The sequence below is a fragment of the Primulina huaijiensis genome, chromosome 5 (assembly GCF_012295235.1).
Source record: "Primulina huaijiensis isolate GDHJ02 chromosome 5, ASM1229523v2, whole genome shotgun sequence".
In the NCBI taxonomy this organism is placed as follows: domain Eukaryota; kingdom Viridiplantae; phylum Streptophyta; class Magnoliopsida; order Lamiales; family Gesneriaceae; genus Primulina; species Primulina huaijiensis.
Genome location: NC_133310.1, coordinates 459,584 through 475,341, shown reverse-complemented (window position 1 = coordinate 475,341; position 15,758 = coordinate 459,584). Strand labels below are relative to the sequence as shown.

General features: G+C 35.7%; 3 protein-coding genes across 3 annotated transcripts; 1 reads left to right on the top strand and 2 right to left on the bottom strand.

Annotated features, from left to right (window-relative positions):
• The first annotated feature begins 359 nt into the window (after positions 1-359).
• LOC140976086 (SAGA-associated factor 29 homolog A-like) lies at positions 360-4,124 on the top strand. Its single transcript, XM_073439970.1, has 9 exons — positions 360-744; positions 1,378-1,471; positions 1,667-1,743; positions 2,269-2,381; positions 2,532-2,617; positions 2,813-2,866; positions 3,452-3,602; positions 3,712-3,725; positions 3,867-4,124. Exons 1-9 carry the CDS (start codon positions 627-629, stop codon positions 3,967-3,969), a joined length of 810 nt encoding a protein of 269 aa, XP_073296071.1. The 5' UTR covers positions 360-626; the 3' UTR covers positions 3,970-4,124.
• A 31-nt stretch (positions 4,125-4,155) lies between these two features.
• Positions 4,156-8,290, bottom strand: LOC140977413 (uncharacterized). Its single transcript, XM_073442157.1, has 10 exons — positions 7,874-8,290; positions 7,570-7,779; positions 7,320-7,492; positions 6,977-7,250; positions 6,649-6,900; positions 5,616-6,107; positions 5,284-5,493; positions 5,018-5,190; positions 4,593-4,866; positions 4,156-4,509 (listed from the first exon to the last, which is right to left on the bottom strand). The coding sequence occupies exons 1-10, from the start codon at positions 8,127-8,129 to the stop codon at positions 4,259-4,261; spliced, it is 2,565 nt and encodes an 854-aa protein (XP_073298258.1). The 5' UTR covers positions 8,130-8,290; the 3' UTR covers positions 4,156-4,258.
• Positions 8,291-9,205: 915 nt separating this feature from the next.
• On the bottom strand, positions 9,206-12,877 carry LOC140976085 (probable methyltransferase PMT9). Its single transcript, XM_073439968.1, has 7 exons — positions 12,381-12,877; positions 12,117-12,281; positions 11,636-11,818; positions 10,944-11,538; positions 10,355-10,467; positions 10,017-10,237; positions 9,206-9,754 (listed from the first exon to the last, which is right to left on the bottom strand). Exons 1-7 carry the CDS (start codon positions 12,624-12,626, stop codon positions 9,442-9,444), a joined length of 1,836 nt encoding a protein of 611 aa, XP_073296069.1. The 5' UTR covers positions 12,627-12,877; the 3' UTR covers positions 9,206-9,441.
• Between the last annotated feature and the right edge of the window lie 2,881 nt (positions 12,878-15,758).

Below are 15,758 nucleotides of genomic sequence, written 5' to 3'. Positions count from 1 at the left end.
AATATAATTATCATATATTTCAACGATGTTTTGTTATTATGTATTTAAATTAAATATTAATTATGTTTTGAATTTTTATTTATATATTTTGTTAAATAAAATAATAATAATAATATATGGTAAAAAAACCATTTATCTAAAAAATTTTAAAAAATGTTAATAAAGTAAAATAAAATTATGGCAGGTTGGTCAATTGGTTAGGTTAATCGAGTTTGTTCGGGTTCAGGTTGAAACCCAAATCGAGATAGCTACTAAAGACCGTTTCAAACGAGAACGTGAACTCATCTCGAATACGACCAGTATCCGAGCTACGATTTTGTGTTTTAAAAAATAATTCAAAGATAACCGTGGTCGGATCCAATATCCATCGGATCCGGGTCTTGTTTCATCCCACGGGACACGAACCCTCCTTCGACCCACCTCCCAATTTAAGGACATACCTGAAAAGGTATCATCTTTCCATCAGAAATCAGATCATATTTTCCTTAAAAACCAATATCCTTTTTTTTTTCCCGAAAGTGTTGGATTTCTCGAACGTGTGTCAAGCTTCAAGGATCCAACGTAGTTGCATTCTTACCGGAAGTTAGTTACGGCGGTCAACACGGGTCTTCGAGGAGTACCTGGCGATGTCGACTCCCGATATTGCCGGAATCTTGGAGAACTCGGAGGAACTTGATCGCTTAAGGAAAAAGCAAGAGGAGATCCTTATGGAGATCAACAAGATGCATAAGAAACTCCAATCCAGTGAGTGGTTGTGTAAATATTAATTTTGTTTCCTAATTTGGAGCCATTCTGGTTATTCCACTTAATCTTGAGTATTACAACTATGAACTATATGTTCACTGTTATCCCTATTTAGGAAAATCTTCAACCTTTTTTCAGTTTGAAATTGTGTGCCGTGTTAGCTTGGTGGCTTCGTAAATTGAAGAATGACATTTTGACAGGATGAGTTAATTTGCTGCTGTGGCTATATATCAAATCTATTGGAGGAAAGATCAAATTGACTTAATAGCTGGCTTTGTAAATTATTTATTGAACATTATTTAGAATGGTATATGCTGTTTGGTAGATTTAGATTGTTTTAAATAAGCTTGGATTGATCCCAATCACAAAGTCCGGGGTGGCCGGAAGTTTTTATTTATATTTACATAAATGTTAAGTAAAAATGTATGTTAGCTCCCTACATTAGGAAAAACATTTAGACTTGCAATTTGGCTCGATTAACATGAATTCTTGGCTCTGACATGGATTTTGCATGTATATTTTCGAGCTAGGGAATTTTGAAGAAAGTATGAGCATGCATTGGTTTAAATCTATATGTAACCTTCTCACAGACAAGTGCACAGAAAATGATATGGTTTTTGTTTATCCATACAGCACCTGAAGTGGTTGAAAAGTCAGGTGACAATTCACTATCGAGGCTCAAAATGTTATATACTCAAGCCAAAGAGTTGTCAGAGAATGAAGTGACGTATGCCTGAGTTTTATTCAATTATGATGTTTATTCTTTTTTGGACTTTTATTTTCATTTTCCAAATTCTCCTAACATTGTCGCTACTCACAGTAGTGTTGCTATCTTGTTTGGATATCATAATTTGCACAAAATTTGATTTTGCATACACATTTTTTTTGCTATTTCTCATCTTGTTTATTCATTTGTAAGCAGAATTTCCACCCAATTGTTAGGACAACTGGATGCGCTAATACCTTCTGGGACTTCAGGGCAACATCGCAGAAAGATAGGTTTGTACTTAGTTTTAGAAGGCATTCAAAAATATGTCTACTTCTGGCTGTATGATGATGACAAATTTAGTGGATCACTACCAAGCTGTCAAGCAATCTTAGTTTTTTGGAAATTGGATCAGTTGGTTATCTTCATGCTAGATATGTTTAAGTTAGCAATCCTCAAAATATTGCAACTATTTTTCATGCTATTTCTATTAATATCTCACTGAGTTTAAAATTTGCCTCCTTCCCTGTTCTGTAACAATACGTTCATGAAAAGAAGAGAATTTGAAAGGTTTAGTCCTTTTCCAAAGTGCGTGATACCTATTGAAACAAATTAGATGAGATGCAGATGCATATCCATTATGTAGTCCAATTTATGTCGGTTTTAAATTGTTCAGTGCTAAAATTGAAGTTGAGCTTTTATTAGATGAAATTTACTTATAGCTACTTGCTCATGTTTCATTTATGATTCATTTTTTTGTGTATTTGTATCTACTATATCTTCGGATTGGCGATATAACTCAGGCATTTCATCAATAGGAGATGGTACTGAGCCGAAAAAGAAGAGGATGAAGGCCGATTCAGATGTCTCCAGACTTTCACCTTCAATGCGAAATCACCTAGATAACCTTGCAAATTTGAAGGGTGAACAGGTCAGCATTAAGCCTGAATTCTTCATCCAGTTACTGCTGATCATCCTGTTGATTTTCGCTTTTAATTCAACTTTGGTTATTCTTACTTGAGATACCTACCTTTGTGATATTTAGTAATGGATTATAATTAGAAATCTTCAAACAATTCAGGTGGCAGCAAGGGTCCCTCAAGAGGATGCAGGAAAGGATGAATGGTTCGTGGTTAAAGTTATTCACTTTGACAAGGAAACAAGAGAGTGAGTGATGTTTTTATTTAGAAGATGAAAATGCATATTTGCTATTTTCGTAACAAATATTGTTGAAAAACTTTGTATAAAAGATATGACCTTACGATTAAATTTGTTTTTATTTTTTGTTATATTTATATAAAAAAAAATCTGATGTAATTTGGTCTTATTCAAGCTTTGCGTGTAATAACTGTGTTGACACAGAATTGAAGTGTTGGATGAAGAACCAGGTGATGATGAGGAGAGCGGAGGGCAGAGGTTGGCTCTTTCTTCTATTGTTACTTATTTTTTGGTTCTATTCTTCACCGTGATATTTTATCATATAATTAAATTTAAGTCCATTTTACTAGAAAAAAGATGTTTTATTTCTGTTTCTGATTCTTTTTTTATTTTTCCTTCTTTATCGTTTTTCATTTCTTTTAAAAGTTTGGAGAACCTTACAACTCAATTAAGGCAACACATGTTTTGACGTGACAGTGATATTCAAAATGCACTTTCCGTCCACAATTCAGTACGTAAAGCCAGAAATAAAGTATCGTTGTGGATTGGTGATAGTCTTAGTCTCATGGATTTAATAGAGTGATTCCTTCATTAATCTTGTTAGCTGTAGTGTTGTATGATAAAAGGATTTTACACCATTATAACTTACTCTTTAGGTTGAAGGTAAGGGTCTTTGGTTTCTATGGGTAATTAGTTAAATTTATTGATGCTCGCACCCATCTAAATGTAATGCTTGCCTGTTGATGGTTCTTATTGATCATCAAAATACTTATATGTTTAAACTTTAAAGTCAACATTGTGGCTTAGCTTCGTCTATTTCTTTCTTTTTCTTGTCGGTCTCAGAAAATACAAGCTGCCTATGTCGCATATTATTCCATTTCCAAAGCGAACTGATCTCTCTAGTGCCCATGATTTTCCTCCTGGAAAACATGTTTTGGCAGTATATCCAGAAACCACAACTCTATATAAAGCAACTGTTGTCCAAGCTCGGAAGGTAGTATTTACTTGTTATGTTGTTTCTAAAGATAAAATGATTCAAGCTGACTTGCAATTATGTTTTTTTTTTCTGCATGCAATCTGATGTTCGATTTGCAATTATTTAGAGGAAGACTGATGAGTAAGTACCCTTTCTTCAGTTTGCTGCTCTGCTCGTTATCATCTTCTACTAGTGTGAATTATATGCTTGTTTTGACATGGATTTCGATTCATCAGGTGATCTTATGAGTTCTAAATTTTTTTTGTGGTTTTACCTTGACAGCTATGTTTTGGAATTTGATGACGATGAAGAGGATGGATCGTTGCCTCAACGATTGGTACCCTTCCATCGAGTCGTTCCTCTTCCAGAAGGATATCGTCAATAATTATACTATTTATAGGTTGTAAAAAATTCTAACGCGTGTTCTTATAGCATTTAAGCTTTGTAACGACTAGACAGATTAAGTATAGTTTGTATCCACGCCCTTTGAATCAACTTTTTGCTTTTTTGTATTAACTTGATTTAGTCATTTAAATATTAGTTGCTGCATTTATTGATCAAAACGGCAGTCTACAGGTGTAAAAATTACTAGTTCAGAGGTGAATCTGAAAATGACAGTCAATTGTTTTTACAAGCGTGTTTTCATAGGTAGATTCTGCTGTTTTTCAAAGGACTCACAGTTGCTTATGGCACGCTGTCGTGATTGCCATTGGCGGATCAGACAAGGATCCGTTTACTATACGATTTGCAATCCAATGATTTGCAGCTTCAGTATAGTGCACACCATCCCAGCTAATTACTACAGAAGGATCTGCGCAAGAACCAGCAGTCACTTCATTACCATTTAGATTACCTTTGTTTCCACACCAGATATCGTACCCGATTCCATGATATCCGCAGCATATTTGGAAAGGGTTCCCAAATCCTGCAAAAAGAAAGATGCACTTTCCTTAAAGAAAGGTAAAGTTCACATTTTTTTAAACAAAATTTGGTTGGATATGATTATGCCTTGATTCTTCGCAGTTGTGATTAGTTCATACTTGGCAGTGTACATATCCACGTATATTATCGAAGCTTCATAAAGCTCTATTCTTAGTTTGAGAACCTCATCTTTAAGCTCTTTGTTGAATTGAATAGCTATTTCATTTTGGTTCTTGACACAGCCATGTTCATCAAGGTACCCCGGCATCGGATCTTGGACTTTAACTGTGGCTATTGGCTGACAGCCAATCGGACCAGTGTTGTGTATCCAAAATGTCCTTGCCCCTTTCTCATACAGATTCTACACGAATGAAAAAACAAAGAAAATATGCAGGAAAAACATAGTCATTCTGTAAATTGAAATTGACTGGCTTAATTCTTGATCCTGATCACTTACGTGTCAGGACCATAGGAGTAAAATACAGGAGGGAGCAGTCATTAGCGTAGCTTACTCTTAGTTGTGTTGAGTAATAGCTGACTGTCTTGGGTATGGCAGCTTTCTGTTGGTCTAAACTCAACTTTCTTATGCCTGCAGCAATATCATTTTGCCCCATATCAAGTGTGAACAGTGCCTTGACAAAGTCCTTTTGTTTTGGTAGCCTTGTTTTAACGGACTTCTTTTTCACTGAAATTCAAGGCAAAAATTAAGATCAGGTAAAGAAACAAAAAGGTACATTGATGACGTTTTTTCCTTCAAGAAGCCAAGTCTCATGTGAACCTTGATTGACAAAATAAGCTGTTCTGTTTTTAAATTGAGTGTACTGCTCAACTTGGATTTCCAGAGGGAAAGGGCTGACACCATTTTCAAACCAAGATTCATTAGGCCGCATGATGGTTGCACCTCCTGTTGCAAAGTTTGCACCATGCCGGTAGCTGGATCCTATTGAATCCAGGTAAGGACTCAAAGATGGTATTCCCAAATGATCAGCTTTATCATCAAGGGAGATATTAGATTTCGTTAGAAAAAAAGATTTTCGGACGGGTGTTTGGGGGGGTTGGGAGTAGGAGTCTGTGTGTATATGCAACATCGGAGTTGCATTGATTTCTTACCAATGAAGTCTATGATAAGGCGTCCATCGGAGGCTCTTCCAACCGGCCTGTGAAAGAACGTCTCACCTGAAGGTGGTTCTGGTGGATAAAATGCTGCTGCTATTCCTCCGGTATCAGAATTCGAGTCACCAAAATTGTATACAGCAGGGTAATCACAGGGTGACAATTCTAGTTCATCAGCTTTCGCTGGTAAGAGCGTTGAAATTGAGGCACAGAGAATTAAAATTCTTGACAATTCCATCAATGCCAAGTTTTTAGTTGTTTTACACTGTTGGAAACTTTTTGAGTATTGGGTACTGGCATGAGTTATATATAGGCATCTTGGTAATGTGGGACTTACGAGATAGAAGCTTAATCCTACCAAGTAAATCGTATGTGTTTTGTTTAAGCACGCAATTCTTTTAGGGGAGAAGAGTTGGAAATATTTAATACAAGTAATCTTCTCTGCTGACTTGTTTTCGTTAAAGGTGGTGTACAAAGAGACATGCAAGGCTAAAATTTTCAACCGAGTCAATCCACTAGTTGATTTTCTAAAAAAATTCGTGCACGCTAGAATTATATTATGATAAAGTTATTCTAGTTTCTTGGAATTTGAAATTGAAATTGAATACTCAGATGCATCAGATTTTTGCTTTCCATTAATGCAGTTAGCCTTTTATACATAAGTTTTCTTTTCCAAACTTAATTATGGAAAATTTATGCCTTTTTCAGATCAAAACATAATCTAAAGATGAAATCATGCCAAGGAAACTCTTTCCAGATTCTTGTAACTCGCCTCTCCTCCATTATATTTTTCATAGTTCATAAATACCAACAAAACAGTCATATGTTCACTCGTCAATTTAATGGTGTTGTGACGACTGGCGCCAAGGTTCTTCAAGTTTAAGATTTACCATTGCTGTAAAAAGAGTACTACATGAAGAAAATACTACAGACATAAGCAGCTGATTCTTGGAAAACACTTTCATGGAAAGTTACAACTAGTCCTATCACTAATACTCGTATAACCATCCAGTTACAATGGCTTGCATTCAACTCTTAAGACATGACTTTGAAATGGGTATCGGGGGGTCAGAATACGAGCCATTCAGTACACGATTCGCAATCCAGTGATTTGCAGCATCAGAGAAGTGCGCTCCATCCCAGCTAATGTATGTATCCGCAGTCCCACAAGAACTTCCAAACACTTCTGTATCGTTGATAATCGCTCTTTGTCCACACCATACGTCTACGTCCGTATAACTTTCGTGTATTCCGCAGCAAATCTTCATCGGATCCCTGAATCCTGTTCAAGAAAACAGCATAATATTGGCCAAAATATCAATCATGCTTATTTCATTTGCTAAGTTTCAGATACTGACCGTATATTTTGGCGTTGCTGATTAAGTCATATTTGGCCGTGTAGATATCGATGTAGTTGAAGGCAGCGTATGGAAGCTCTGCCCTCAAATTCGTCACTCTAGCTTTAAGCTGCCGATTGAACTCGACAACCATGCTATTTAGCCCCTCTATGCACCCAACCTTGTCCAATAAACCAGGATTTTGATTCCTGATGTGGAGAGTGGCTACCGGCAAGCATCCAATAGGTCCTATATTGTGAATCCAAAAGGCTCTTGCTCTTTGTAGATATAAGCGCTACAAACATATAATCATACGTTAGTACCGCAAAATTGCAAGAAAATAAGAGTTTGAGCATAAACTCACTGTTAACGCCACTGCAAATCGGTTCACCATCTTTGGGATCACAGCTTGAAGTTGAGCACCGGTTAGCTCTCTGACAGCAGCAGAGAGATCATTCTGACCAATATCGAATGTGTAGAGAGCCCTTGAGAATTCATTTGGTCTAGGAAGTGTCGTTTTATCCAATGGATCTGTAGCTGAATACCATGAATATAATGTCATTTTAAAAGATAAAACAAGAAAAAAAAATTGGCAGCGGGTGGTGTATGATCACCTTGCTGATACAGATCATAGGTTCGCGATTTGAACTGATCAAATTGTGTGGTTTGCACTTCAAGTGAGAAGGGACTTATGCCGCTCTCGAATATGGTTTCGTTCTGTATAACAATGGTTGATGCCCCGGCTGCAAAATTTGCACCATGTCGAAAATCCGCACCTAGTGAATCAAGATATGAACTCACATATGGCAGCCCCAAGTTCTCAGCTGCACAAGGCATACACTTAAATCAGCACATTATATCAAGCCAACAACTCAAAAAATATTCTTCTCACATCCTTTATGCTGAAAATAAAGATACCAATGAAATCAATAATAAGACGTCCATCAGAGTATCTTCCGGCAGGTCTTCCCAAGAAACTCTCTCCATATGGAGAAGGTATTGGCCCAAATGCTGCTGATATCCCTCCGGTGTCTGAGTTTGTGTCACCGAAGTTGTAAATGGCCGGAAAATTGCATTGTGCCGATGCAGTTATCCATCTTCCTCTACCACTAAGTGCCAGTGAAGCTAGTGCCAGGATTACAGCTTTTAATTTTTTGAAGTCGATTTTGTGCATTTTTTTCAAGAAAATAGTAACAATAAGTATGAATATTATTAATATATGTTTGATCAGTCTCTGCCTTCAAATAAATTAATACTTCTGTCTTGTTCATAGAAATTGCATGGATGAATTAATATATAGACTTGAAGGACCAAGCAAGGGGCGAATCTTAAGGATCCAAACTTTGCAGGTTAAGTTTAAAAAATTTGGATTTTTGTCTCTGAAATATAAATCGGTTTTGTTTTGTACATAGAGAGAGCAAGATGTGTTCATGCCAAGCATGTGCTCGAGTTCATAAATTTGGCTTTTGCTTTCCTGATTTTAAGCACTAGTACTGGTTCCTATGCGTTGTTTTTTTGTGCCGCAGTTTGTTATACTGTGACGGATACCAGCTTAATTTTCTTCACCAAAAAGAGATTACAATCTTCTTTTTAATAGTTGTATTTTTGATTGCATTCACATTTGTGCGGTTCAGCTTGAATCAATTTTTTTCGCTTTTATAATATATTGAACTCCATTTTACATCGGTATAGAATGTTGACCTTGGGGACAACATAGTTATAAAGAAATGAACATCTTGAAATATTATGTTTTACATATTATCAAAATTCAATTGCTTTTCTTGGATGTCACTTGGGGGATCGAACTGGTACAAACAACTTTAAGCACTTGAAAATCCTTGATTAAGTCCAGAAATTATGATAGAGACACGGGTCCGTGTTATATAAAGTTTCTTAAATATCGTTAAGCCTTAAAAACGGGGAAACGCGTAGTTGCCTTGTGGAATACACTGGCGAAAGAAATGGAGTGAAAATACAAAAAATCGTTCGCTTTTGATGTTATCGTTGTGTGCATGGATTTCTCGATAAATATTTCAATTTGCTGGTTTCGGGCTTTCTTTCCTCCAATGGTTTAAAGTGGAATCAAATACCACCATTAAATTGCATTTACACAAGTTTCTCCCGATTCGCTGTCTGGGCCAAATATTAAATTTTGCCAATCTGGGAGAGCCCATCTAAGGACTTCTCATTTTTTACGTGTGCATGAGTGTGGATTAGGGCATGTTTACATGTGAAATTGAGGTAGAACTAGAAAGTTCAAACAAGACGATAATAAAGGATTAGTACATCAGTGAATGCTAGCAAAAAAGACAAGGTCCTTTGGTTAGGAGAAGAATGAGACCATCCAGGAGAACATATCAAAACCAAATTCTATAGTGCCTACACTTTTCAACGACATCCAAATTTGCAAGTTCATATACACTAAGAACTAACCTCAGCATCTAATCAAGAAATCGGTGATGAAAGGCACTGAACTCCGCACATTTTTACGACACATGATTCTCATCCCACAATTTCTTTCTCGCAATTAACACTCTTTCATCACTTAAGGTGAGCGAATCGGCACTTGGTTCAACCTCTGATGACCATCCATCCCACTTTAAGGAAGTCAAGAATTTATGTACATAGCTGATGACAGAAGGCGAGTCTCGAATCACCACAAATCCTTCTGGTCTCAGTATTCGATCCATTTCAATAAGCAGATCCTGTGAGCTACAACCTCGGTCCTCAATCTGCGAGAATACTGACCAGGCATGTAGCAAGTCGTAGGTGCGCGGATAAGTTGAGAACGATTCACACCTGTGACAGGAATACATACTGTATCAAGGGCCAACCACCTTGACTTTGAATTCCACATAACAAATAAACTATTCGGTCAAGTTTTGAGATAGATCTCATTCATGGACTTTTTGTTCCTAAAACATAGATATTAATAAGAACGACCCTTCAAATCTAGGCATCACTGACCAAGTAATTTATGGGCAAACCAATGGCCAGCTTTCAGGAGAATGTCAAAAGAGGATTTGATCAATTTACAAAAGTTAACGAAACAAAAGCCTACCAGTCATGAGCTGTTCCAATCAAGCCTCGATCGTATATGATCTTTAACTTGGATGATTCATTGACTGGAGCAACATTCATTACCCAAACATCCTTGTCATTTAGGGCAGCGGCAAATCCACCAAGATTTGAATTCATGTCCATGACATTCCTGAGTGAGTTCCTAAATATGACAGATTTCATCTGCTTCCAGTACTCGGCCACTCGATAATGCCATACATTCTGCATCACATAGTCATCAGATAAAATGACACATACATCAGAACTACAGGAATTAAAATACACTGTCATGAGACAACATTAATACAGAAGTGCATTCCATCGTTATAAAAGACTTGCCATGTCATTCTGAAATTCCTCGATACTGATACCAATTTCTTCTAGACGCGGTGGAGGTGCCGTAAGCCTTCGTGGCCAGGGTTCTAGTCCACTCCCCTTTTCCTGGTGCATCTCTAATATCATAAAAATGTGGGTAATTAAGTGATTAAATAAAAAAAATGACGCTCATGATACCAGATAAAAATATTATTACAATTCATTAAATGCAAAAGGAAAGAAAATATTCCACCTAAAATTGATAACAAGGAGAAATATTACATGCAATCAAATCAATTAGTTTTCTTTCTGGGTAATAGAACCAACATGGTCCATCAACTTTAATTCCACACTAAAAATTGTTGTAAGAAAAACTGGCGAACTCTATGCACAAAGAGCAGAGTCAGAAATTATTGCCATACAGAATTAAAAACTTCTTCCCATTTAGTTTGTGTGCTATCTACAGTTAAAGTATGATGAGGAAAATCAAAGAATTCTGTCATCCTACTGTGAGAAATTCTAGTAGGTTGGTGAGATATTCTAGCAGGTTGGTGAGATATTCTAGTAGGTTGGAAGGTTTACTGATTGATGATTAACATTAAAAAACACGTACTCGCTGAATATGGAGTGATGCATCCTTTCATAAGCACATTCCATGTCGTGTCTGGATCATCATCGGAACTACACATAAGTGGTAAAGTTCCTAGAGTTCTTTTCCTATAGCAACTATTACTTAAAGACTTGGCCCATATCACGGTTTGGTCTTTCCTTGCAACAACTCTCCAGCACATTCTTCGCAGAAGGTCGTGCATCAAGCTCCAAATTCTTTGATTTTCCACATCATGTGCATATGCTTCAGGTGAAGAGTAGACAAAATAGCCTCCTGGTCTGAGCAATCTGTCCAATTCCAGCAAAAGCATACCATCTCTTTGAAGCCAATCAATCCGACAACGGGAACAGTGAGCCAATTCAAATGATCTGCTGGGATATGGCAATCTTCTGGTGCCCAAAACACCTAAAGTGGCGGGGATCCCCCTCTCTAGTGCAAACTGAATTTGATTTTCATGGACATCATTAGGAGCAAGCGACATGGCAATGATGTTATGGCGAAGGAGATACGCTCCAAAACTGGCAACCCCACAGCCCACATCAAGAACATTTCGGATATGGCCACCATTATGGAGTTTGTCATCAGGAAATTTAAGCATCTATAGCAGAAACAATACGAAGAGTTAGAAAACAAAACAAACTAAACATAAACCCACAAGATGAAAACTATTGCTGATTGAGCCTATAAAAACGCACCCCAGCAATAGCAGCAATGTAAATGTCAGCACCATAGTGGAAATGGGTGCCACCACCTGGAAACTTGATCTTTTCACCATCCACAACCATCCAATTCTGATCCGACTTCTCCTGTGCTAGATGTGTATGGGGTATATTCGCCTTCCAAACTTGATCCCGACTCATCGGCCATCTAATTGAGATCTGGACTTCTAACATCAAATTCCATTGGATTCAAAACTACCAAATTGAAAATGCGGTAACTACGGCCGCAGAATCACATACATTCTAAGGAACAGATAACAGAACAAAGCAACACAAAATTTATACTCGAAATTTAATATCAGCATCCGTCAAAATGTATCCAATGAAAGATGATAATTACTTTAGCTCTTATACATACGGTAAATATGTAAAAAAAAATCACCCAATAAATTCTCGGATGTTGATTCCAGAGCTTCTACCGCTCTTTCCGAAATACAGAGCAGATGAAGCAACAAACCTTGTAACCAAGGGGAGGAGGGATAAGGCAATTGTAACGGCGCTCGGGCTGCGGACAATGCCTTTCATAGTGCTCCATTAAACTCAAATTGAGCTTCAATTTCATCTGAGACATCATATCCCTATCCAGACAAGGTATCAACTCCGAAAATCTCAAATCACAGACCTACAAAAATACGTAAAGAGAAAACAAACAAGACACAAAAGTCATAAATAGTAACTGTGAGCTGAAAACACATTAACACTCGCACATACGATTACTCACTGGGATGCTTTTGGGAACTTCAGGATTGAGATCTCCGACATCGAGCACTTCATCGAAACCCCTTTTCGCATCCAATCCTCCGTCGACTCCCTCGGCGACGCCGTCAAATGAATCGTCTGCACGTGGCAGAGCAGAGGAAAACAGAGCGCCATAATACAGACAAACCAATCCCAGCAAAACCAACGAACCCATCAACACGAACTTCAACAGCCCCGTCGATTGAACAGCGTCCCTCTTCGGATTCATTTCGTTCTCCAAAAACAAGCAAATGGAACCCGATTCTAGAACCCTAACAGTGGATTCATTCTCGATTAACGAAATGGAAACTCCGACGTATTCTAGCTTCGAGGGAGAGAACGCAAAGCGAGGTAGCTCGGCGACTCCTTGTGCGTGTTTTCTCCACTTGTGAGGGAGAACATGATAGCATGTGCACCGGCTTTGTGTCCCCCCGATGTCGTGGGAGAATGCTATTGGTTGGATTGGTTTAGGTAGCCGAAAAGTCAGAATGATGACTGAATAATAAATAAACTAATTCAAATTATAATATAAAAAAAATTCGGTAAATGATTGTTTAACGAAAAGGTGATTACGGTCCCATTTTACGGTTTTTTTCAAAAAAATTCAAATTAAAATGTCATATACTGATTGGTTAATGTTTTGAAAAAATAATTACCATTTTACATTAAAATTAGTCTTACGTTTTTTTGCAGTTTCAAGTGATTGCGGTCGATTTACGGTTTTTTTTAATGAAAAATATTAGAACATATATTATAATTTATTTGAAAACAACAACAATATAGTGTCTTCAAATAGAAAATATAGTTCAAAGCATATAAGGATAAAAATAGATAAAACAATAATCAAAATTCAAAACAAAGTTAATAATTAAAAAACACAACATACTCACAAAAAAAAACATTTACACTATTTTATCATTTTTTTTATTTTCAAATTTCAAACAAGATATTGTAGCAAAAGAAATAAATACTATAATAAAAGATTAATATGAAGAATATATTTTTAATCGCGGTTTTTATAAAATATTATGAATAACACTGCAATGCAATTCGGTTCGGACGATTCGGTGGTTAATAAAAAAATTTGATCACCCCTATCTCGACGAGTACAACAGAAATGTCGGGTCCTACCCGTTTATGGCTCATGACTCATGAGTGAGACTTGTGCTTATTTTGAGCAAATGAATCCAAGATATACTTCATTCAGAATATTATTGGAATGTGACGGGCCAGGCCAGTCTCCAATAAATTGCGAGAGTCCATATCAATTGGCCCAGAACGGCCCCAAGAATCTTGGAATAATTATTTCGATTTTCAAAATATGCAGGTTTTATAATTATGATGTTTCTATTTTCGATTTATCAAAGTTATATATATCCACGTATTATAATTTATATGTACGGCCGGGCCGGGCCGGGCCAAACTCCAGACTCGATTGAGACCCATTTAGGTGTGCGGGTTAAGATTTCAACCGGGACCATCGTCACCATTCTTAGCGCTAATTTTGAAAATCTTGCTGAAAATGTGCATTCCAAGTTAAAAATCTAAGTTATGTACATTTAAGTTGATTAGATATTGGACAATAAAAACTACTCAAGATTATCTTCTGCCCTCGTGAATTGGATATCATGAAAAAAATTATAAAATAACTATTGCCTATAAAACAATACATTGTCGAACTATTATTTGATGTCAAGATAATAGCTATGAATAGTAACCGAATCTGGTGTATTGTAAAGCCATCCACAATAAGAAGGATATTTCCTTCAAATATTTGTAGACCTCTTAATCCACATCATCAATCAAATATTTCTCTATTCAAATATCTCATATTTCACAATCAAATATTACACCAACCAAATATTTATGGGTCCTACTGTCACTTTAATTAATATTTTATTTTCATTTAAATAAAATCATTTCACCACTTTAATTACTTTCATCTATTATTTAGTATTATATTTTTATTGAAATATAAAATTAGAAAGTTTATAACGATTATTTTCATTTAAATAAAATCATTTTTAAAAATTTATGTATTTATAGACTAAAATTTGAACGTTACTCAACGTTCAAAACCCAACGTTAATTTTGAACGTTATCCAATTGTCCATTCATAATAATTAAATATATAATATAAAAAATTAAAAAAATATTAAAAAGAAACACACCTGCAGCGAGATGATTCTCGCTGGAGGTGTCTGACGCGCGTCTCAAGCCAGCGCTAGCTTGAACAAATATAAAAAAAAATGCAATATCCGGTTACAAATTTGTAACCATATATTGTTGTGGCACACAAATCAATGGTGTGTAGTGGTGAATATTTAAATGGAGAGGATATTTGGATAAGTTCGGATTATATCCATAATTGTGAATGTCGTAAGAGATTTGCTTTTCTTATCTTAGATTGATAGGAACACATCAATCACCAAAATACGAGCTTAAATATTCGGTTGATGTGTGCTATTTAGAAAATAAAATATTTTGAATATAATACATTTGATTAATAACAATATTATATTTTTAATACGTGTAGAGCCAACAATATATTTAATTTAAATAAATGAATATTTGTATTGTGAAATAAATCATAACACTTCAGTACACAGTTGGCGAAGAAATCATAGAATATTCCGCCGACCTATAATTATAATTACAACTAGAAAAATGTGACATACGCAAGACGTAAGATCCGTTGAAAAAAAAAAGAAAGTAGTTTTTTTTCTTTAAAAAAATATTAAAGTAAAAATTATCAAATATTTAAATGAAATGATAGAATAAAAGATACGATGAAAATATAAATATTGAATACGAATTTAGATAGTTAAACGAAATAGTTCCGAATAAATTAAATACGTGCAATAAGATACAAGTGCTTCTTATTGAAAAGACTTCAATTCAAATCTTGTATTTTCGAATTGAGAGAGATCGAGAATTCCCACTGTTTCTTAGATTCACGGATCCAGTTCAATTCAGTTGCTTAGCTTATGATTTATAATTCACATCGTTTTTGTTTTCTTTTTCTCTAGCTACTAAGATGTTTCAGTTCGCAAAAAAATCAACAGAACCTGCTTCATTTTTGGTCTAAATTCTTCGATGCAAAGAGCGACTGCAGTACTGATCAAAAAGAGAAACACTTTAATATGTTAGAAATGAGTTACTCTAAAAAGATCCGAATTTCCACTGATCTTTTAGCATTAGCTAGCTTATTTAAGTTATATATGAACAGATTTGAGAAAATCCCTAGAAATGTTTAACTTTAATTAATAGCATAAACATACTGTTTTATAATAAATTAACTAATATTTTTTGTACACGACAAAAAATAAAATTTAATATCAATTATATATTTATTATTTTT

Excerpts from the sequence above, each read along its gene's own strand:
- LOC140976085 (XM_073439968.1), bottom strand. The coding sequence starts at position 12,626 with ATGAATCCGAAGAGGGACGCTGTTCAATCGACGGGGCTGTTGAAGTTC. Across the intron at positions 12,282-12,380 it reads AAGTTCCCAAAAGCATCCCA|GTCTGTGATTTGAGATTTTC; the intron begins GTGAGTAATCGT and ends GTATTTTTGTAG. Across the intron at positions 10,238-10,354 it reads AGGAATTTCAGAATGACATG|AATGTATGGCATTATCGAGT; the intron begins GCAAGTCTTTTA and ends TATGTGATGCAG.
- LOC140977413 (XM_073442157.1), bottom strand. The coding sequence starts at position 8,129 with ATGCACAAAATCGACTTCAAAAAATTAAAAGCTGTAATCCTGGCACTA. Across the intron at positions 7,780-7,873 it reads TCTTATTATTGATTTCATTG|CTGAGAACTTGGGGCTGCCA; the intron begins GTATCTTTATTT and ends TGCCTTGTGCAG. Across the intron at positions 5,191-5,283 it reads AGCTTATTTTGTCAATCAAG|TGAAAAAGAAGTCCGTTAAA; the intron begins GTTCACATGAGA and ends CTTGAATTTCAG.
- LOC140976086 (XM_073439970.1), top strand. The coding sequence starts at position 627 with ATGTCGACTCCCGATATTGCCGGAATCTTGGAGAACTCGGAGGAACTT. Across the intron at positions 1,472-1,666 it reads TTGTCAGAGAATGAAGTGAC|AATTTCCACCCAATTGTTAG; the intron begins GTATGCCTGAGT and ends ATTTGTAAGCAG. Across the intron at positions 2,867-3,451 it reads GAGGAGAGCGGAGGGCAGAG|AAAATACAAGCTGCCTATGT; the intron begins GTTGGCTCTTTC and ends TGTCGGTCTCAG.